Source organism: Camelus ferus, chromosome 36 (genome assembly GCF_009834535.1).
Source record: "Camelus ferus isolate YT-003-E chromosome 36, BCGSAC_Cfer_1.0, whole genome shotgun sequence".
NCBI lineage: Eukaryota > Metazoa > Chordata > Mammalia > Artiodactyla > Camelidae > Camelus > Camelus ferus.
Genome location: NC_045731.1, coordinates 29,052,149 through 29,075,909, shown reverse-complemented (window position 1 = coordinate 29,075,909; position 23,761 = coordinate 29,052,149). Strand labels below are relative to the sequence as shown.

General features: G+C 48.7%; 1 protein-coding gene across 1 annotated transcript; it reads right to left on the bottom strand.

Annotated features, from left to right (window-relative positions):
* Window positions 1-313: 313 nt before the first annotated feature.
* LOC116661705 (rhox homeobox family member 2-like) lies at window positions 314-6,747 on the bottom strand. Its single transcript, XM_032474210.1, has 4 exons — window positions 6,518-6,747; window positions 5,946-6,351; window positions 4,564-4,609; window positions 314-1,020 (listed from the first exon to the last, which is right to left on the bottom strand). The coding sequence occupies exons 1-4, from the start codon at window positions 6,612-6,614 to the stop codon at window positions 385-387; spliced, it is 1,185 nt and encodes a 394-aa protein (XP_032330101.1). The 5' UTR covers window positions 6,615-6,747; the 3' UTR covers window positions 314-384.
* Window positions 6,748-23,761: the final 17,014 nt, after the last annotated feature.

Genomic DNA, 23,761 nt, shown 5'->3' with positions numbered 1-23,761 from the left:
AGTGGGGCTCGGGCCTGCCCTGAAACACGCTGTTCTCCACCCCGACTTGCACGTCTGTGTGGTCCTAGTGTGGCAGGGTGGGGGGAGGATGGGGTGTTGGGGGAGAGGGTGGAGGAGAACCGGTGGGTCTGTGGAAAGCCCCCATGGGCACCTGGGGAACTTCTGAGATGCGTGTGGCCTTCCCATGCAGACTCAGGCCTATTACTGCATGAACGGAGGCCTCCTTGACAATTGCTTTGAATGGCATTGGCTTAGCAATTTCCATCAAACTTACTAAGCCCACGTGACACACGAAACTATATGCAGAGAATTCACAACTTTATTGAAACTACAGATATGAGCCCTAAAACAGTGGGTCAGTGAATGTACTTGTATTTAACACACTTAGCAGGCGTCTGGTGAGCTGTTCCTGGCGGGGAGGCAGGCAGAAGGGGAATCCGGCTCAGAGGCGTTTTGAAAACCCCTGTCACAGAGACCATTCCTGAGGACACTGGGACTACAGAAGCAACACCGATGGGAGGGGACCAAGCCACCCCCCTGAGGGCAGCCACAGGGACGAAGAGGTGGAAAACGCCAGGACACAGGAGGCAAGAACTCAGGCGGGAAGGGCGGGAAGGGAGGGAAGGGCTGCACCGGCGGCACGGGCGGCATGGGTGGCCCAGGTGACACGGGCGGCAGGGGCTGCAGGGCTGGCAGGGGCGGCAGGGGCGGCAGGGGCTGCAGGGCTGGCAGGGGCGGCACGGGCGGCAGGGGCTGCAGGGCTGGCAGGGGCGGCACGGGCGGCACGGGCGGCAGGGGCTGCAGGGCTGGCACGGGCGGCACGGGCGGCCCCAGAAACGGCCCCAGCGGCAGTGGCTCCACAGGAACGCACATGCAATGCTGCTCCCGAAAAAGCATGTCACCGCAGGGTCCCCCCAAGCCTGCGACGACAGGGGAAGCCAGGAGCACGGGGCGCTCGCTTCTCAACCTTAATGCCCTCTGATGTCTCCTCCACTTGGCCCTTCTGTTCTTAAACCAAACCTTCAATCAGAGAGAAAAGGGAATTGCTTTAGCACATTCACCATTTAATGTCAGACATGAAAAAAAAACGCATTGAATTGCACCAGCAGAAGCTATTTGCTTCTTCTCAAACCTCTCAGGACAGTTACCAGCAAGGCCCGCCCTTCAGCTCACCCTTACTGAGCAATGACTACCTGCCAGGCTCTGGCTTGATTTATAGCTTAGTCTCCCTCCTCCCACCTTCACTATCACTCCCCCCACTCAGATGCAGCTGGAGTTGTCGAACCGCACTGGGTCCCTGCTGCGATTACTGGGCCTGGTAGGTCTGCGTCCTGACAACTGACCATCAGCTGCCAAGCTGCCACTCACCCCTACACACTAGGCTCGTGTCACCTTGGCTGTGGACGGCACAGGAAAACGTGGCCGCCTTTAAAGTGACGCAGAGGGGAACAACTCCCATTTCGAAAAGCCCACCCTCTGTGTACAGTAAATAATCAATAAGAGTGTGTTGGACTTTTAAATAAAAGCTGTCCTCAAAGATGACTGAAGGGTCATTCATCCTCTGAAACCTCTTGATGGCTCAAAAGATGGAGATGGTTTGTGAGGGGGTCTTGGTCATGGGGGTCCAGGGAGATTGCGGCTTGTCTCGCTGGCACACCTTGGTAGCTGAAGCCCCGGACACTGCCTTTCACATTAGACTTTAGGAATAATGAACGTTTAGAGCAACTCAGCCCAAATTTACTACAACTCTTAAAGTCTTTGCCAGCCAAGAGTTTGGGGCTAAGAGGCACACCATGGTCGCCCTGGGCAGTTCCGCACTCTGCACCCTGCCCCACCCTCCAGACTTTCCTGCGCTCGGGACCAGGTCAGCTCACTCTGCTCTGGCTGCAGGTGCAGGACCGCGGACCGCGGACCGCGGCCTCTGCTGCCCGGCATGGCTGGGCCCTCTAGTCCCTGCTACTCCGCCAGGAGATCCCCAGCCCGTCCCTTATGCTTCACATAAGAAGGTGCAACCTGTGTTTTAGGAAGACGGTCGACAACCACGTGGGTGAAGAGTCACCAAATGGCTCCTCCCTAAATATCTGCCAACTATGAACAACTGAAAATAAAACCTGTCCCGTGGACGCCACTCTTCCCTTAGCATCCCAGTTAATGGACTTACGTCCATTTTAGGGGGATCAGGTGTGCCAGTGGTCACATCTGCATAAGCAAAACGCAAAGCAGCCTGAACTGAGGTACAGGCTGGTACTACTTCCATTTTTCCAATACTGGTTTCATAAAACAAGTCTTACTGTATTTGCAAAATGTGGCGGGGTGGGGGCGGCCATTAAATTTTTCTTCTGTCAGACACAGAATAACAAATACTGTGTGATCTCACTTCCACGTGGAATAAAAAAAACCCCTCAAACTCATACAAAAAGAGATCAAATTTGCAGTTATCAGAGGCAGGGGATCGGGGAGGGGGAACTGGATGAAGGTGGTCAAAAGTTACAAGTTTCAGGTTATAAGAAAAATCAGCACTGGGGATGAAAATATAATTCATACTGCTCCAGAGTATATAGGAAAGTTGTTCAGAGACTAAGTCCTCAGAGTTCTCATCGCAAGGAAAAACTTTTTTTCTTTACTTCTGTATCTATATGAGATGAAGGATGTTGATGAAACTTACTGTGGTAATCATTTCATGAACATGTAAGTCACATCATCATGCTGTACACCTTCAACTAATAGAGGGCTGTCTGTCAATTACAAGTCAACAGAAGTGGGAAATTTTTCTTCGGGACATTCATGCTGTAGAGTTTGGCAACAGATGACAACAGTCTCTCTGTTTCCTCATTTGTTTCTTGTGGCTCCTTTTCCCCTCAGAACCCCATTAAGAGACCACGACGCAAACCCAGGAAAAGCAAGTCACCGAAACTTCAGTTTTTCTTTTCCTCTGAGCACCCTTTGCCTGCTTGAGAAAGCAGAGGCCTGGGCCTCCCAAGCCCTGGCCAGAGCTGACTGTGAGCCCAGCCCGTGGCTTTAGGGGGCCAGCACTGCTTTCCAGACTCCCCGCCACCAGCTCTGCAGCCCAGGGCCATCGCAGCCCTCACACACGCTCCCTGCAGCAAAGCTAATAATCCCATCCTCATTTTTCTTCTTCTCTCTTTCTTTTCTTTTGCTTCCCCCCACCAAATCCTTCTTTGATAAAACTTAGGCTTTTCTATGGTCTCGGATAATCACTCCTGATCCATTGACCCACAAATTGGTCATCACTGACTGAGCAAGAGAAAAACTATTTCAAACTATCAAATGTAAGACTCCAGCCTGGCCTGCGGTGAGGGGTGGGGTGGGGTTGTGTAGCTCGAGTGGTTCAGCACATGCTTAGCATGCACGATGTCCTGGCTTCAATCTCCAGTACTTCCATCAAAAAGAAATTAAATAAATATACCTAATTACCTCCTCCCTCCCCCCAGATGAGCTCTGAACTAAGAGCCATCCCCCACCATCAACAATTCCATGCAACCCATCTCTTCATAACAGCACCACAAAGAGAAACAAGAGACCTCAAGTGTTAGAAATTCCTCAAGAGAATATTCACGAATGCATCTGGTAGTCTCAAAACTTTGACTGTGTGAGATACCTCCCTGGCATACGTTCCACTCTTGTATAATCATTTCCGCTCTGTATAATTCGTGCTTAACTTCCACCTTCCTTAAGTCAGTGGAACTCTGTTGGAAATTGTTGGTTTAGTTTGTTTCACTTTTACACATATTTCAAACGCTGCAACTCACCCTCCCACCTCCACCGTGATGCCCAACCTATTACGTTAGCAATGCTTTCAGGCTGGCACATCAAAGAATTCCAGAAAATTAAGATTCAGGGCTGCCACTGTCTACACTGCTTTACCACACACTTAGAAACAGCGGCAGGAGAGGGCCTCTGACCCATGGGGCTGTGGGGGGGGGGTTCCTTTTTCTCCTCACTCCAGTGGGTAAATACTTATAAATTCACCCCTTCTGCAAAGAGCTTCTGCTTGGTTTTAAATAATTTAGTATAACTGGGCTCTTCCGTGTATTAACTGAAGAATTTCCACTTCTGATTAACCCCAGTGTGACGCCACACAAAAGTGTTACCTAAAGGATACCGGTGTTTGAAGGAGTTGAACTCTGTGCGTGTGTGTGGTTGTAACTCGGTGACATATATGGTTATATAGGTATAGTTTATACAAAGGTATATATATGTCGACATGTACATGTATATACCTTTGTATACAAGGAATAGCATAGTCCGGGAATATTTTTTCTTCTTTTGGGAAAGCCTGTCCCTCTGATAATAGGCAATGTCCAAAAGTTGGGGTTAACTTATCCCATTTACCAAAGGCCAAGACCCCAAAGTTCAAACCTTATTTCCCAATCATGGAAAAGGCAACAACGACAAAAAAACAAACAAACCAACAACAAAAACAAACAAACAAACAAACAAAAAAAAAACCAATGGGAGATGTCTAGGACAAGGTGTCCAATTCACGAAGCGGGCTTTACAATGGCTGCCCTACAAGTTGGGTTTTTTCAGGTTTTTACTGACCTTCAGTTGAGCTTCAGTCACTCCCATGCGTCTTGCAAGATCCTGGCTGTGGGGAGACAATCAGAAACGTTTAGTATTTGGAGCTGTGGATGAAATTAAATACAGGATGTTATTTCATCCTTTACAAATTTTTTCCTCTAAAGTGTCGGTGATTTATTTTGTGAACAAATTTCTGGAGTAGGTAAACACACTTCTTCAGAATTTACAATGAAATTAAATTGACAAATCGTTTAACGAAAGCCAACTCTCATGGCTAAAAGAGGCACAGTTCCAGAAACACATGAAATTCTACTTTACACTTTTCGTGTTACCAACATCAAAATGAATAAAAATCTCGGCGGAAATATCTTTACGAACTTCCTTTGCCTCTTTTACATTGCTCTTGCCCATTTTATGGTTTAAATTAAAGCCTTGAAATAGCTTGCCCAATAAATCAATCGATCGATCTATCAGTGATGAACAGGTTGGGGTACATCCTAGTAGGTTCGAACGGACAGCGCAAACTGCTCTTCACTCTCTGGCTGAGGTGTTGTTTGTTGGTGTTGTGGTGTTGTTGTTGTTGTTGTTGTTGTTGTTGTTGTTTTCACTTTATCAGCAACACCCCTAGTGCCGACCTAGTATACTACTCTGTAATATGTAGCTTGAGACTTGCTTTAGAGACAGTTTCTTCTCAAGAGTAAAATTTGAGGGGATGGAGAAAAATCACTAATCAAGATAAGTACTTTTCGGGGGGGGGGGGCGGTAGAGAGCCCAGTGGTAAAGCGCGTGCTTAGCATGCACGGGGTCCTCGGTCCAATCCCCAGCACTGCCACCACAAATAAACATATAAATAAGTAAACCTAAGTACTCCCACCAAAAAAGAAACAAAAAATAATAAAAACAATCAAAATAATTTTTTAAAGAGAAATGATTTTCAAACGCAGTGTTTTGAATATACAAAGCAACGCAAAAGTTATCCATGATGAACAGATTTATCAAAATTTGAAATAAAGGTAGGATCCTATCTTGATTTCCCCCACCTCAAGCTTCTCACCTTTATCTCTGCCTTGGTTCTAACAGAACATTATTTCTGTTAACCGGCAGCCGACAAAGTTTCCGCGCATGATTTGTTGAAATGCCGCACAGAAATACTCACCCGCATTCCCGCGGGGCACAGCCCGGACCCCCACCCTAGGACCCGAGGGCCGTGGGGTCCCGACAGCCGCCAGGCTCCGGGGGCTCTACCGCCCCGCGCGGAGGAGAGAGCCCCGTGAGCGCGCCGCACGCCGCCCGCCGCGAGCCGCCCGCGCCGCCGCACCTCAGCGCCCGCCCCGCCGCACCTCAGCGCCCGCCCCGCCCCGCCCGCTTGCCGGGACCCGGCGCCACCCCGGCCGCCCGCTTACCGCACGTGTGGGCTGAGGTACGGAGTGTGCTGGAAAATGCCCTCCAGCTCCTGCACCTGCAACGGCGTGAACGCGGCGCCGGGCACCCGCCGCGGCACGACTACGAGAGCCTCGACGGCGGCCTCCGGGGGCTGCTGCTCCCCGCCCTGCTCTCCGCCCTCGCCGCCGCTGGCGCCCGCCTCGTCAACCTCCTCAGCCCCCGCCTCGGCCGCAACCTCGGCGACCGCCTCGCGGCTTCCGCCGTCCGCGGGACCAGCGGCTGCTGCGCCAGCATCGCCGCCTTCCTTTCCTTCTCCTTCGTCTCCTGCCTCCTTCCCTTCCGCGGCCGCTCCTTGCTCAGGGTCGCACTGCGCCGGCTGCTCCTCTCCCCCCTCTCCGGGAGCCGAGCTCTCCGCGGGCTGCGCTTCTGCGAGGGAGGAAACCCAAAGAGAAAGATCAGGCCGTCCAGCGAGCCCGGCCTGTGGGGACAGGAGGGGACAGGCGGTGCCGGAGGGGGGCCCTGCGGCTCGCCCCTCTCAGGGAAAGTGCGTTTCCTGGAATCCGCTGAAACCAGCGCCCGCACCGCCACTGACCGTGCGCCTCTTCCCGCTCCTCGTCGACCCCCGGGCTGAGGGAGCCGGCAGCCGCATCGGCAGCGGCATCGCGGCTGCTCTGGGGCGGAGGCTCCATGTCGCAAGTGCTGTCCAGGAGGCTGTGCGCTTCAGCGGAGGCTGCGCTCGATCTCCTGAGACCTCGGCTCCCGGCACCGTCAGGGCTCCCCTGGCGGCTGGTCAGGAAGTCTGGTTAGACTCCCTCTGCGGGCTTCCCGCCGCCTGCTGGGGTGGGGTGGGCTCAAGTGCGCATGCGGCAGAGGCTCGGCCGTCTAGGGGCCTAGGGGAGGGAGGGGCGGGCTCGGCGGGAGGGCGCCGGCAGGGAGCACGCGTGAGAGCAGAACTCGCGCCCCAAGTTGCAACCCAGCTGGCTGCTCCGCCCTTGGCGGGGCGTCTTCCCAGACGAAGGGGCTGTGCTCCATTGTGCCAGCCCATTTGTGCGCGGTTAGAGAGACACCTCACCCTACCTCGCAGAAGGGTCTGGGGACTCTCTCTCGGCCCAGCCCTCCATATCCAGCAGCCAGTAGTAAGCGGGGAATAGCAATCACACGAATACGGCCATCCTTGGTATCCGCCAGCTATTGCTTCCAGGACCGCCAGCGGCCACCATTTTCCACTGATGCTCAGGTCCCGTAGTCAGCCCTCCATATCCGTCAGGACAGAACCCGCGGATATGGATGGCCGCCTGTGTAATAATTGGGAAAAACCGCGTGTAAGTGGACCCGCACAGTTCAAAGCTGTGTTGTACACGGGTCAAATGTGTTACTAGCCAGGAGTTTGCTTGCTCTGAGTGTTTGCAATGAGGCCGCAGTTTGCCATATTCCTGAGGTCTCCAGGAACACCCGGTGCTCATACGCACTACGGGACAGGTGGGGGCGGGGCCGGGGGGGTTGGAGGCGGGGCGGTGGGGGGGCAGTTGGGGGGGCGGCGGTTATCAGCGGCGGTCGGGGTGGGGGGAAGGGGAGTGGGGGGGACGGGCGGTAGGCAACCAAGCAAGCACTTCCCTGGAGACAGTCCAGGGCCTGTATAGATTTTTAGTACTGAATCCACATCAGATTGCAGGAGTTGAAAACCCGCACAGTGCTTAGGTCATCCGAGAACGCCTAAACTGCAAGGGCTCTTGGCTCCTGGTTCTGACTGTGCATAACGTAACTTCGGCTGTGCCTCTGGCTACAGACCCTCTTCAGAAGTCGACTTGTTCCCTGTGCTGAGCGGGTGCTGTGGACCTGGTGGAATTCCCCCCTTTCCTGCTGCTGCCTCCTCCCCTTTTCCTCTAAACCTCCGTTTGTCTAGATAGACCCTCCTGAGCTCTTGCTGAGGAGTAAGTAAATTTTATTTATTGTCAAATACACAGAGCCAGGCCAGACTGAGGGGCCTGAGATTCTTCCTTCAACGAGTGTTTTGTGGATGCTCCAAGATATGTGAATATTCTGAACATTAAGACCAGCTTCTAACAACGGACCCTATACTTGACAATGTAGGTGAAATATCCTATTTTCACCTGCGGGAACACCCTTCTCATAAACTCTGTTTTATATCAGAAATTAAACTATTTTCATGGGCCCCAAATGTATCACGGACCCTAGTCACCTCACATACTGTGCCTAATAGATAAATACTCCCTGCCTCATGCGCCCAGAGAACGACTAAGAAAAAAGTTAAAGTGTTTGGTTGACCAATTTCACTCTCCAAAAGGTGATAAGAGATTGAAATGCGACAGCCTCTGTCCGACTTTGACCCAGATGTTACCGTCTCAGACTAGCTCTTCCTGGAGCCAGACTACTGACACCAGAAACCTTGCTTTCTCTCCACTCGCTCCCTGGCTAACCTGGGTTGCTTGTTGCCGCTTAGCCTTAGTTTCCTTATCTGCAGACCTGAGATAACAACAGTACCTAACCCATGGGGTTGCTGCGAGGATTAACTGAGTTTGATTTTTTTAATCTTTCTCAGCGACCATACTGTGTTGCCTCCCATTTCCTACTTCCATCGTTTTAGTAATTATTTCTCATGAGGGCCCATGAGAGGAGATAAAGATGGCTATCATCTGAGTTTTGGCAGCAAAGAGAGGATGTCTTCTTGTGACAAGAATGTCCCTACCACGTCTTTCTGTGTTTATACGTGCTTCAGGCAATGAGCTGATGTTGGCTGCTGCATGTGCAGTGCAGCAATGCGGGGAGGGCTGGGAAGGCCCACCTGGCCACTGTGCTGCAGGTTCTCACAATCTGGGGCGCAGCTAGGCCCACCCGGGAGCAGAAGGACCCACAGTATGGAGGCAGACTGCCCAGGCGCACTTCTTACTTGCTCCGTGACCCTGGGCAAGTGGGCTGACCTGTCTGTGCCTCAGGTGCCACATGTGTAGAACGGGGCTCGTGATGGTACCTGCCCTTCCATACTGTGAAACGCACATGAAGTGATACAAGTAAGGCCCCTGGTGAGGGCTCACATAACTCTCACTGATGCCGGAGCTAAGGGGTCGGGACTGAGTGGGGTCAGTCTGCACAAGGACCTCCGCTGTGACTGAGGACGCTGGACACAGCATGCAGCCCCTGCTCCTGAGTGGGTATGAGAGTCTGCGGCCTGGCACATAGCTGCGCTTGCTCGTGCTGGTGACACCATGTGGGTGCTCACTGTGCCCCAGGGCTCGGCTAATCAATATGACAGCCGTCCCCTGAAGAGGGGGCATCATTCTCCTTAGGTCCTAACCGAGGAAATGGAGAGGTTCGGTGATTTTCCTCAGGTTACGCAGCTCAGTGGAAGTGGGCCAGAATCCAAACCTTTGAAGAGACGTTGTTCTTAGCAGCCTTAGCAGTCTAAGCAGAACCTCAGGCTCTCTTCATGCAGATTTGACTTCTTTAGGGGGAGGGCAAGGAGGGGTTCCCCTTACACCTCACAGAATGAGACAAATTTTGGTGAATGCCAAGCACGCTGCGCGTGTTACTGCACTTCAAGGAGGTAGTATGAGCAGCCCCAGGGGTGACCCTGTCTAAAGCTTGTCTCAGGGAACCCCAACCCAAACAGGGTGGGCAGGAGAATGAATGCATGTGAAGTGACCTGGAGAGGGAGCTGGACGGAGACCCTGAAGAGAACTGTGTATTGTGTGAGGGAAATAACTTTTAAACGTTGAGTTTGGGTCGAATTTATGGAAGGAGTAAGAATGTGTGCATTTGGGATCATGGAAAACCGTAAGAGTTTTGTGCAAGGGGAGTGTCTTAATAAAAGTAGTGTTTCACGGTGTGTTTATAGGAGGGGCGTCTCTGGACTGGCTCTTGGTTCAGTTCATCGCAGTTACTGGGCCTGGGGAACAAGGTACAGACTGTCAGTTCATTTGTGTCTTCTGTTTCAGATTCCACATATGAATGACATCATACGGTATCTTTTTCTCTTTCTGGCTTACTTCACGTAGAATGACTATCTCTAGGTCCATCCATGTTGCTGCAAATGGCATTATTTTACAAGTGGGTCTGTGGACTGGCACATAGCTTTGCTTGCTCGTGCAGGTGACACCATGTGCATGCCTAGTCCATGTTACAGCTGTCCCCTGAAGAGAGGGCATCATTCTCTTTAGTTCCTAACCGAGGAAATTGAGGCTCAGAGAGGTTCGGTGACTTCCCTAAGGTTACACAGCACACAGGGAGTGAGCCAGGATTCAAAGCTTTGAAGACACTTTGTTCTTAGCAACCTGCTTAGAAGAAGGTTTGGGTTTTCGTGGGTAATAGCGTCTTCTCTACACCTCATGGATGGATCAGGTGCTGGCAGGTGCTGAGCTGGTTGTGCGGGGAATCCCAGTTAAAAGAGGGGCGTCTTCCCTATACTTTAAAAAAAAAAAAAAAAAAAGGGCGCTTTAGGAGCCCCAGGAGGGGCGCGTGCAAGCTTGTCTCGGAGAACACCAGCACAGCCAAGTGGCCAGGCATTTAAAGTGTGACCTTGAGAGGGACCCAGAGGGAGAGCCTGAAGATCACACTGTAGTGGGTGAGAAATAAAGCTTAAAAGGTGGATTTGTGCCAAAATTATGGAAGGAGTGAGACGGAATGCCAGCATTCTGGCATGGATAACTGTAATGGCTTTGGCGGGGGCAGTGACCATAAGAGCAGTGTCTTAGGCTGTGGAGTAGCGGGGGTGAGTCTCTAACATGGCACTGGGCTCAGTTTGTTGCCGTTGTTGGGGTGGGGCACACTGTCCGGACTGGAGGCTCTGACTGGGCATCAGGAAGATCATGAGTCTTTTTGAACTTGAATGTGAAGTCTGTACACACTGTAATTTTAAAAGTGTGTGCACTTTTCATCAGATAATCAAGGTGGTACATGAGGACACTAATTCCCTCCGGCCAAAATACAGAAGACCTGGGTTTTGAGTAAAGAAGCCAGGCTTCGGGGCTGGAACACCTGATCTGGTTTCAGCGCACAGCACTGTTCTCCTAGTTCCCTCCTCACCGCAACAACTTTGGCCCCATGTTCTTGTCATGTGACACTGAGCAAGCCTCATATCTCTCTGAGGTTCAGTTTCCCGACTGTAAAAGAGGGTGAATATTAGTACTACTACTATTAGCTAAAGTAAAGATAATCATCTCACAGAATACCTTTTCTTTTTTAAAAAAAAGTTTTAGTTTCGCGATGTCTAGACTTCACTTAGCATAATGTCCGCTAGATGCATCCATGTTGTGGCAAATGACAGGATTTCCTTCTTTCTCGTGGGTGAGCAATGTCCCACTGGAGATGTATGCCACATCTTTATCCATTCACGTACCCGTGGACACTTAGGTTGTTTCTATGTCTTGCTATTCACAGAATTCTTGTGAAGCTAGAAGGGAATATGGAAAGATTACTGAATTCAACTGATGAGAAACATAAGGGGTGATTTTTATCATTGTAATTTGTGTTAAGGGATTTGACTTTATATTTTTTTAAATACCATTTATCAGGAAATTTTTAAACCAACACAAAGGTAGAGAAAATACAGTAGCGAATCCCCACAGAAATCATCGTCCAGATTCAATGTTTATCAGGATTTCGCCAACTTGTTTCATCTATCCTGTTTTTTCCTCCCTCTCTCCTTTGTCCCGTCTCTTCTCCTTTTATCCTCCTCGCCTCCCCACTCACTCTCCTCTTCTTACTGTGATAATTTAAAAGAAACTCAAGACAACGCGGCTTTTTATCCCTACATCTTTATGTGTATGCACTTTCTAGAAAAGGTAGACTTACCTGAATGGTAATAATAACCCCTTGGCATCATCACCCAGGCACCTGTATTCAGAATTCCCTGACTGCCTCAAAAGTGATTCTTTACACTTGGTTTTTTGGTTTTTGTTTTTTGTTTTTTGTTTTTTTAAGCATATAACTTTATCTGTGTCTACACTGATGAAGTAAGAGGACAACTGGGAGGGGGCGGTGTTTGCATAGCTAATCCCAGCCTTAGAAAGGGGAGGAGGAAATTAAAGACAGCCCCGGATATCTACCACTGCTGGCGGTTGTCTGTGGCAGTGAAAGTGATTCCGTCTTTGCCTTCACTGTCCTGTCTCGGGACACCATGGGCTCTTCAGGTTTGTTCCAGAAGCCGAATCATCTGCACACTAAATGCCAGCCCAGACACTGGGATAATGCATCCTTTTGCTGGAACCAGGCATGAAGGGGAAAATTCCATGATTTTCCTTTAAATTCGGCCTGAGAGATTCGGCCTTTAGGACCAGCAAGCTTGTGGAACCCCTGCTGTTCAAGGCTCCAGGCGGTGAAGCAGGAACCTGGCACCTCCCTAAGGACGTCTTTCCCTCAGGCAGCCGGGAGCTGAGCCCCAAAGGGCTGCTCCCTGCAGCCTCATTCTCTGAGGGCATCCTTCACAGGGAAACCTGACATGACATTCTTTATGTTTCTTTTTGGAGAGGGGAAAGTTGATTTATTGATTTATTTAGTGGAGGCACTGGGGATTGAACCCAGGCTCTTAGTTCAGGCTGGAGTCTTACCTGTGGTTCATTTCAAGTAGTTTTTCTCTTGCTCAGTCAGTGATGACTAATTTGTGGGTCAGTGGATCAGGAGTGATTATCTGAGACCACAGAAAAGCCTAAGTTGTATCAAAGGAGTGTTTGGGGATAAAAAGAAGAGAAAAAGAAGGTAAGAGAGAAAGAAAAATGAGGATGGGATTATGCAGCTTTACTGCAGAGAGCGTGCGTGAGGGCAGTGATGGAACCGGGCTGCAGGAAAAGTTTTTTCCTTGTGATGAGAACTGTGAGGATTTAGTCTCTTAGCAAGTTTCCTATATACAGTCAAGCAGTGTTACTCATACTTGTCATCCCTAGTACTGATTTTTCAGATTATAACCTGAAGTTTGTAACTTTTGACCACCTTCATCCAGGTCCCCCTCCCCCCATCCCCTGCCTCTGATAACCACAATTCTGATCTCTTTTTCTATGAGTTTGAGGGTTTTTGTTTTAATTCCACATGTAAGTGAGATCACACAATATTTGTCATTCTCTGTCTGATCGAAGAAATACATAATGGCTGTCCCTCCCCTACACCATAGTTTGCACATACAGTAAGAGCTGTTTTACGAAACCAGTATTGGAAAAATGGAACTAGTACCAGCCTGTACCTCAGCCTGCTTTGAGTTTACTTTTTGGTTATGCGGATTTGATCACTGGTACTCTTGGATCCCTCCAAAATGAGCTCTATTACACTGGTTTTTTAGACTACATATTCATGCAGCAGAAGGACCTATATACCAAGATGGAGAGCAAACATGAAGCACAGAGTGGGAGAAAAGGCCTCGCTAACATTTTGCACTGATTCCGCCTGGATAATTATGAGGCCTTCCCTAGGCTGGGCAGCCGTCCACCCGAAACAATCCACATCAAGAAGACACATGTGATGTGGGCCAGGGTAAAGCATCCTCTGGGGATAATTCTCACCTTCCACACTATTTGTGAGCGATCCCTTAATAGGGACGCCATTTTTCCTAAGTGTACTATGGCAGCCAATTGTTTACCTTCAGCCCCCATTATGTGGAGCTTACTCCCCCGCAGATCCGTTCTATATAGTCAGGCCCAACACATCTGGTGGTCTGAAGCACCTGTGCAGTAGGACGGCCACCTCCTTCCTGGGAGGGGCAGGAATATCCACTTGTCTGCTTTTAGTCACTTCAGGTCACCTTAGCCAGCTCAGCCCAAGGGTTGGGGTCTCAATATTGCTCTGGGGAGGGATTAGAATGACACCGTTTCCAATAGCAAATGCAAGCGTGACAGCAGCACAGGCAGGGTGGCTATTTACAAAGGGGACGCCTCCAAGTATGCTTAGGACTCTGGCCTCGGCCTGCCATCTCTGCCTTGTGGGCTACTTTACCTGCCATAGCAGCCCACAGGGACGAGGACGTCCTCTTGACTCTCAGGACTGTCAGAGAGGAAGAATAATTTTCCCTCTACCCTTCTAGGTTCTTAGCTGTGATGCCCCACCCTTGCAATCAAAGATTAAGGGAAGAACAAACAGAAGTTTAGCAACCTGTGTACATCCTGTGTACAGGGGAAAGACCCAGGGAAACGGAATAACTCTGTGAAACGGCCCAAGTCACCTCCTGAAATATCATCTCAGGCTAAAAAGTAAAGAAGAACCTGGGGGGAGGCAGCTATGGGAGGTGTTTCAGGAAAAGCACAGAGGTATGGTTGTTAGGCAGATTTCAGTTGGGTGCTTTCTCCACTGATAAGCGTTTCTAGTGATTTCGGTATCCCCCTCTACTGAACATGGAGAGCGAGATGCCCTTTCAAATGGAGATTTCCTCTGTAAATGTAAATGTCTCTTACAGCAGGGTAACTCCTACTCAGTTTTCAGAGCTTCTCCTGTGTCTGCTGTTTCTTAAAAATTACCAGCTGAAGATAACCTTTATACCAAAGAGACATATTTGGCGGGGGGCAAATTCTGCTCCCCTTCGGTACCGTTAATCATTAGCCTGGCCGTGGGAAGCCCCTCCCACTGCGGCCCATTATCAGCTCAGGGTTAGTCCACCCTCAGTCCAGAGGCTTGCACTGCTCTCTTTCTTCCACTTAGGCCCACAGGCCTTACAATGTCTAGCACCTGCCTAGTGGGGGAACCAGCCAGGCAGGCTGACCTCCTTCCCAGAGCAGCCTGATACCTCTGACTCAAGTTACTTCCGACGCCGTGCTTTCACTCAAACAGTGGCACTGCCACTTGGCCAGGTTAATGAAGCACAGGGTGAGACCACGAAAAATGTGGAGTGTAATTCTCCACCAACAAACGCAGACTGCTGCAATAACAAGAGTTTAGCGGAGGCCTTAGGAATTGCAGTTCGGGGGACCCAGATTCGGGTGTAACTGAAAGAGTGTTCTGGGGGAGAAACTAGTCAAGGGCTTACAAAGGCAAAAGCTACGAGGTTGTTAAAGTTGTCTGGCAAGAATTATGATTGACTGTGACGCAAGAAAGGAAATACTTGTCCTTCATGGATGGGCCGTCACGAGTTGCTTAGGGTAAGGGTTCAATAAGAATCCTGAGCTTCTTGAACGTTGGGCAGATGTTCTGGATCCCTGCATTAAGATACTAAGTGGTCAAAGTTCAGATTCCATCCAGCCTGAGACATGCATAAATCACACTTCCTCAATGGCCTCCCTCCTCCATTTAGAGAGCTCTCTTAGCAATGGTGTCTCCATTTGGATTCACCTTTTCTATAACACAACACAGAGAGATGAAATGCCAAACTGATACAGAGGCACTTCCCAATTTTGAGTCCCAACCAAGATCATTTTGCCAATTGACTGTCCTGCTGACTGGGTGGACCCCGTATCAGTTTCTTGATCGTCTCCAAAATCCTCCCCTTTCCTCATCAGCACTTGTAGTAAGTTAGAGGAATTTTAGGGCTGATCAAGGAAATAGATATGACTGTGACGTGGCAGAAGAACACAATGAGCTTCATTTGGGTGTTGACTTGACAGGTTTGCATGCAGGGAAGTCCTTGACAGCACGAGACCTCCCAAAGGCTATGGCATGGGGGCCACTTCCCAGAAGAGGAGGGGACGAGGGAAAATCCCAGTGGAGAGAGAGGCCGGAGAAGGGCCTTGTAAGTCTACATGATGTCATAGCCACACAGTGCAAGGAGTCTTTGGGTCAGAGAACTCTGAAATGCAGCAGCAGCTTTTAGAACTCAAGAATTTATCTTCACTATGGCTAGCAGATGTTGAGTGCAGTTTCTTGGGATATGCAGAACAGGCAGTCTCTAAATGGCTAAATGGCTGCTTACTGGGGCTATGTTGAAAACAACTGTACAGGTACGTTTGAGCTAACGGATCCTGGCCTGCTGTGAAGAGGAAAACAACATAGAACCAATTTACAGAGGTGATCTTCGGCTTACTTCTATTACACCAGAAAGGATCGTGTAACATTATTCTATATATAGAAAGAGATTGCAGCTTATTAGGAGCAATGACACTATCACCTTAATTTCTAACAGAAATCGGCCACATAGATACTTGTTGGAGGATTAAATCCTGTAAATGAGTTCAATCAGCCGCCTGTCCAAATCGGTTTTGGCAACTCATATAATGATAGCTTAGATTTGCTTGGTGGCCCTTTGTCTAATAAAGTGTGTTCTAGAAGCAGATTTAACTTTTAAATTACATAATGAATTCATCAGTGCATCTTAGTTTTGAAGTTTTGATAATACACAGTAAAACCCAAAAGTTCCTCGTCTCCAACCCCCGTGCCCACGAAATGCAGAGGCAAGCATGCAATTTTACCCCTGGTTTTTCTGCTCCCCTACTGATTTGAGTAAAGGGCTTTACACACCTGAACCTCAATTTGCTCATCTGTGGAATGAACATAGTAGTATCTATTTCACGTGGGCTATTTCGTAAAAGGTCTTGACTTTACTGTTCTCTGACTCACTGAAGGCGCTTTATGTAAAGGTCCAGGTGATTACCGCTTGACCCTAATTTGCTGGGTGTAGGGAATATTTCTTTTCTTTAGAGCGATGTGTCTTCACGAGGTCCTACCTACTGTATAGCACAGGGAACTATGCCAATGTCTTATAATAACCTAGAATGCAAAAGGATATGAAAAAGAAAATATACATGTATATGTATAACTGGATCGGAATGCTGTACACCAGAAACTAACACAACATGATAAATCAACTATACTTCAACAAAACTAATAAAATGTTTTAAGTGATATGTGTTATGTTGTCAGAAAATGAAAACTTATACATCTATAGTATTCCCTTTACTTTAGTGATTATGATATCAAGTCTAATTTATTGACTTGGTAAGAGAAATCTGGGATTTGAAAGCACTTTCTTCTCTTCCTTTTAGAATGATTTGGTTTTGTTTTAAACTTAGATATCTTATTGACTTTTTTCCCATCTGCAAAGTTGTAAATCCCCAGGGCCCCTTCAGTTCTTTTGTCGCATAGGAATCTTAACATATAATAGCACAGAGAAAAAAAGAAATGAAGGTCTAATATCTACTACAACGTGGATGAACCTCAAAAACATTACGCTAAGGGAATGAAGCCGGCACAAGAGGTCACGCATTGTACGATTCCGTGAGTATTAAATATCCAGAGTAGGCAAATCCATAGAGACAGAAAGCAAACCCAATTAACTCCCCCCTAAAAATAAATAAATAAAATAACAATAAAGCAAAGTATATTCAAGACTTAAGTGTAACACCTGAAACCATAAAAGTTCTGGAAGAAAATTTAGGCAGTACTCTCTTTCACATCACGCTTAGTAATGTTTTTCGGATATGTCTCCTCAGGCGAAGGAAACAAAAGCAAAAATAAACTAATGGGACTAATCAAACTAAAAAGTTTTTTTTCACAGTGAAGGAAAACATCAACAGATGAAAAGGCCACCCCCTGAATGGGAGAAGATATTTACAAATAACATATCTGATAAAGGGATAAGATCCAAAATACACAAAGAATTCCTACAGCTCAACACCAAAGAAACAAACAACTTGATTTAAAAGTGGGCAGAGGATCTGAATAGACATTTTTCCAAAGAAGATTTACAAATAGCCAACAGGTACATGATAAGATGCTCAATAGCACTAATAATCAGGAAAATGCAAATGAAAGATACAATGAGACATCATCTCACACCTGTTATGATGGCTATTATCAACAAGACGACAAACAACAACTGTCGGTGAGGCTATGGAGAAAAAGTAATCCTCACGCACTGTTGGTGGGAATGTAAATTGGTGCAACGGCTGTGGAAAAACAGTATGGAGGCTTTTCAAAAAACTGAAAATACAACTACCGTATGATCCACTCCTGGGTATTTATCCCAAGAAAACAAAAACACTGATTAGAAAATATATAAGCACCCATATGTTCATTGCAGCATTATTTACAATAGCCAAGACATGGAAGCAACTTAAGTGTCCATCAATAGATGAATAGATAAAGAAACACTGGTGTATATATACATACAATGGAATATTATTCAGGCATGAAAAAGAATGAAATCTTGCCACGTGTGACTATGTGGATGGACCTAGAGGGTATTACGTTAAGTGACATAACTCAGACAGAGAAAGGTAAATACTGTATGATTTCACTTGTATGTGGAATCTGAAAAACAAAACGAAGGAACAATCATAACAAAACAGAAGCAGAATTAACAGACACAGAGAACAAACATGTGGTTGCCAGAGGGAAGGAGAGTGGCAGGAGGAAAGGAACAGGTGAGGGAAATTCAGAGGTACAAACCTCCACTTGCAAAGTACGTGAGTCACAGGTATGAAGTGTACAGCACGGGGAATATAATCAATACCTATGTTATGTGTTTGGATGGTGACACATCATAACTACATTTACCATGGCAATCATTTTGAAATGTGTGGAAATACCAAATGACTATGTTGTGCAACAGAAACTAACAGAGCGTTGTGGGTCAATTAGACTTCAAAAACCAACAGATATGTGTAGTTTACTGTACAGCAATCACACCACAATAAAGGTGTTAAAAAACAAGCAAACAAAGAAACTCATAGAAACAGAGATCAGATTTGTGGTGGAGGCGGGGGCACTGAATGAGGAGAGTCAAAAGGTATAAACTTCCAGTTCTAGGTAAGTACTGGGGACATAATGCAGAACATGATAAATATAACACTGCTGTATGCTATACATGAAACTTACTAAGAGAGTAAATCCTAAGCGTTCTCACCACACACAAAAGATTTTCCTATGTATTTCATTATGTGTCTATATGAGATGATGGATGTTCACTAAACTTGTGCTAATAATTCAGCGATGTATAAGTAAAACCATTACGCTGTACATCTTAAACTTATACAGCGCGGTATGACGATTATATCTCAAGGAAACTAAGTGGGGGGGAGGGAATGCTACATTTCTTGACAAGGTCAGTCAACATAAAGATGCCAATGTCCCACCCAAATAAAATAAGCAAATAAAATAGCCAGTTTCCGTGTAGTGTCTGACACTGTTAAAATGCACAAAGAAGAGCAAGGCCTTCACCAAGGACTATACCAATAAGTGGTTTCAAAAATTGTCATTTACACAGAAGTGTCCTGGATCAGAAGCAAGATGGTGCCTGGATCTCCCTTGAGAGTGACACCTTGAGTGAGAACTATAGGAGTGGTGTTGGGAGCCAGGGCAGAGGCCTCCACAGCTGATGGCCGAGGCCATTCACGTCTCAGGACTGAGGGTACAATGTGACCAAGAGTGATGGCCCACCTGTGAAGCCGGCGACTTTGCTGGGCTGGGGAATCTTCAAAGGGAGGTTATACATTCCTCATCCGGAGACAAGACGCTGGAACCACTGCTGCCGTTTAAGAAGGAGGTGATTCCGACCTTGGCTAGAGAACATCTCGGAAGCCTAGGTTCTAAACATTCTCTGCAGAGCTACTGCCTGAAAACTGAGGTCACCGTGGGAACAGTTTTGGGTCCATCAGCAAAACGCTTCCCCAGGCTGGGGTCGTGCTGCCATCCAGAAGACTTGTGCATGCCACTGTACATAAACCGGCCAGGCAACAGGCACACTGCCTCAGTTCCACAGGAGCCCCTCTGCCTCCCCAAGTCCAAGATGGACAGAAAGCCGTGTTGTTTCTCAGCATTGAACTTGAAATAACTGAAGGCAAGGACAACAGGCCATTAGATATATTTCACAAAGAGGTTACTTTAATAACACAAAACAATTCTGATAGTGTTCCGGGTATTGACTGGGTAGCTTTGCCTTTATATCATATACACGTGATATAGGGGTCATACTGTGTCTGTCATATGTCTGTGTGTGTGTGTGTGTGTGTGTGTGTGTGTGTGTGTTTTCTACCTGACAGTTCCGTTCAAAGAAGGCAGCATGAACAAAGGCAAGGTCTACCTGCTTCTTTTAAATGAAGTGATTATCCTGGTCATTGCTCAGGGACCATCCCTTCCTTGCTCAGGCAGCACTGAACCAAGAGGTTTCCTTTCAGTGTGGAATTAGCTGGAACCGGGTCTCTCAAGGATGCTGAAGGTGCCAAAATACATTGCAAGGCCTGATCCTCTGCCCTGAGCTGGGCAGGGGGCAATGATGTGCAGTCCACGTCCGGGCTGCGGGAGGGGAAGGGAGAAGCGCCTCACACTGGCCAAGAGGGAGTCTCCTCTGAGTTAGCCCTGCAGAGGCAGGACCCTCCCTCCCTCTGGAGTGGTTTCTATCCCCGCTTCCCCTCCACAAAAGGGAAGGCGGGAACAGAACTGGGAGATGAACCCCCAGCTCCCTCTTCTCCAGAAAGCCCTGTGAGTAGCCTCTTAGGAAGCCTCCTCCAAGGGGAGTCCGTGTACCTGAGCTCAGCACCAGGAGTGGGGCTCGGGCCTGCCCTGAAACACGCTGTTCTCCACCCCGACTTGCACGTCTGTGTGGTCCTAGTGTGGCAGGGTGGGGGGAGGATGGGGTGTTGGGGGAGAGGGTGGAGGAGAACCGGTGGGTCTGTGGAAAGCCCCCATGGGCACCTGGGGAACTTCTGAGATGCGTGTGGCCTTCCCATGCAGACTCAGGCCTATTACTGCATGAACGGAGGCCTCCTTGACAATTGCTTTGAATGGCATTGGCTTAGCAATTTCCATCAAACTTACTAAGCCCACGTGACACACGAAACTATATGCAGAGAATTCACAACTTTATTGAAACTACAGATATGAGCCCTAAAACAGTGGGTCAGTGAATGTACTTGTATTTAACACACTTAGCAGGCGTCTGGTGAGCTGTTCCTGGCGGGGAGGCAGGCAGAAGGGGAATCCGGCTCAGAGGCGTTTTGAAAACCCCTGTCACAGAGACCATTCCTGAGGACACTGGGACTACAGAAGCAACACCGATGGGAGGGGACCAAGCCACCCCCCTGAGGGCAGCCACAGGGACGAAGAGGTGGAAAACGCCAGGACACAGGAGGCAAGAACTCAGGCGGGAAGGGCGGGAAGGGAGGGAAGGGCTGCACCGGCGGCACGGGCGGCATGGGTGGCCCAGGTGACACGGGCGGCAGGGGCTGCAGGGCTGGCAGGGGCGGCAGGGGCGGCAGGGGCTGCAGGGCTGGCAGGGGCGGCACGGGCGGCACGGGCGGCAGGGGCTGCAGGGCTGGCACGGGCGGCACGGGCGGCCCCAGAAACGGCCCCAGCGGCAGTGGCTCCACAGGAACGCACATGCAATGCTGCTCCCGAAAAAGCATGTCACCGCAGGGTCCCCCCAAGCCTGCGACGACAGGGGAAGCCAGGAGCACGGGGCGCTCGCTTCTCAACCTTAATGCCCTCTGATGTCTCCTCCACTTGGCCCTTCTGTTCTTAAACCAAACCTTCAATCAGAGAGAAAAGGGAATTGCTTTAGCACATTCACCATTTAATGTCAGACATGAAAAAAAAACGCATTGAATTGCACCAGCAGAAGCTATTTGCTTCTTCTCAAACCTCTCAGGACAGTTACCAGCAAGGCCCGCCCTTCAGCTCACCCTTACTGAGCAATGACTACCTGCCAGGCTCTGGCTTGATTTATAGCTTAGTCTCCCTCCTCCCACCTTCACTATCACTCCCCCCACTCAGATGCAGCTGGAGTTGTCGAACCGCACTGGGTCCCTGCTGCGATTACTGGGCCTGGTAGGTCTGCGTCCTGACAACTGACCATCAGCTGCCAAGCTGCCACTCACCCCTACACACTAGGCTCGTGTCACCTTGGCTGTGGACGGCACAGGAAAACGTGGCCGCCTTTAAAGTGACGCAGAGGGGAACAACTCCCATTTCGAAAAGCCCACCCTCTGTGTACAGTAAATAATCAATAAGAGTGTGTTGGACTTTTAAATAAAAGCTGTCCTCAAAGATGACTGAAGGGTCATTCATCCTCTGAAACCTCTTGATGGCTCAAAAGATGGAGATGGTTTGTGAGGGGGTCTTGGTCATGGGGGTCCAGGGAGATTGCGGCTTGTCTCGCTGGCACACCTTGGTAGCTGAAGCCCCGGACACTGCCTTTCACATTAGACTTTAGGAATAATGAACGTTTAGAGCAACTCAGCCCAAATTTACTACAACTCTTAAAGTCTTTGCCAGCCAAGAGTTTGGGGCTAAGAGGCACACCATGGTCGCCCTGGGCAGTTCCGCACTCTGCACCCTGCCCCACCCTCCAGACTTTCCTGCGCTCGGGACCAGGTCAGCTCACTCTGCTCTGGCTGCAGGTGCAGGACCGCGGACCGCGGACCGCGGCCTCTGCTGCCCGGCATGGCTGGGCCCTCTAGTCCCTGCTACTCCGCCAGGAGATCCCCAGCCCGTCCCTTATGCTTCACATAAGAAGGTGCAACCTGTGTTTTAGGAAGACGGTCGACAACCACGTGGGTGAAGAGTCACCAAATGGCTCCTCCCTAAATATCTGCCAACTATGAACAACTGAAAATAAAACCTGTCCCGTGGACGCCACTCTTCCCTTAGCATCCCAGTTAATGGACTTACGTCCATTTTAGGGGGATCAGGTGTGCCAGTGGTCACATCTGCATAAGCAAAACGCAAAGCAGCCTGAACTGAGGTACAGGCTGGTACTACTTCCATTTTTCCAATACTGGTTTCATAAAACAAGTCTTACTGTATTTGCAAAATGTGGCGGGGTGGGGGCGGCCATTAAATTTTCTTCTGTCAGACACAGAATAACAAATACTGTGTGATCTCACTTCCACGTGGAATAAAAAAAACCCCTCAAACTCATACAAAAAGAGATCAAATTTGCAGTTATCAGAGGCAGGGGATCGGGGAGGGGGAACTGGATGAAGGTGGTCAAAAGTTACAAGTTTCAGGTTATAAGAAAAATCAGCACTGGGGATGAAAATATAATTCATACTGCTCCAGAGTATATAGGAAAGTTGTTCAGAGACTAAGTCCTCAGAGTTCTCATCGCAAGGAAAAACTTTTTTTCTTTACTTCTGTATCTATATGAGATGAAGGATGTTGATGAAACTTACTGTGGTAATCATTTCATGAACATGTAAGTCACATCATCATGCTGTACACCTTCAACTAATAGAGGGCTGTCTGTCAATTACAAGTCAACAGAAGTGGGAAATTTTTCTTCGGGACATTCATGCTGTAGAGTTTGGCAACAGATGACAACAGTCTCTCTGTTTCCTCATTTGTTTCTTGTGGCTCCTTTTCCCCTCAGAACCCCATTAAGAGACCACGACGCAAACCCAGGAAAAGCAAGTCACCGAAACTTCAGTTTTTCTTTTCCTCTGAGCACCCTTTGCCTGCTTGAGAAAGCAGAGGCCTGGGCCTCCCAAGCCCTGGCCAGAGCTGACTGTGAGCCCAGCCCGTGGCTTTAGGGGGCCAGCACTGCTTTCCAGACTCCCCGCCACCAGCTCTGCAGCCCAGGGCCATCGCAGCCCTCACACACGCTCCCTGCAGCAAAGCTAATAATCCCATCCTCATTTTTCTTCTTCTCTCTTTCTTTTCTTTTGCTTCCCCCCACCAAATCCTTCTTTGATAAAACTTAGGCTTTTCTATGGTCTCGGATAATCACTCCTGATCCATTGACCCACAAATTGGTCATCACTGACTGAGCAAGAGAAAAACTATTTCAAACTATCAAATGTAAGACTCCAGCCTGGCCTGCGGTGAGGGGTGGGGTGGGGTTGTGTAGCTCGAGTGGTTCAGCACATGCTTAGCATGCACGATGTCCTGGCTTCAATCTCCAGTACTTCCATCAAAAAGAAATTAAATAAATATACCTAATTACCTCCTCCCTCCCCCCAGATGAGCTCTGAACTAA

Coding starts and splice junctions, on each gene's coding strand:
- LOC116661705 (XM_032474210.1), bottom strand. CDS start 6,614: ATGGAGCCTCCGCCCCAGAGCAGCCGCGATGCCGCTGCCGATGCGGCT. Junction 6,352..6,517: donor GGAGCGGGAAGAGGCGCACG/GTCAGTGGCGGT, acceptor CCTCCCTCGCAG/AAGCGCAGCCCGCGGAGAGC. Junction 1,021..4,563: donor TGACTGAAGCTCAACTGAAG/GTCAGTAAAAAC, acceptor CTCTGATTGAAG/GTTTGGTTTAAGAACAGAAG.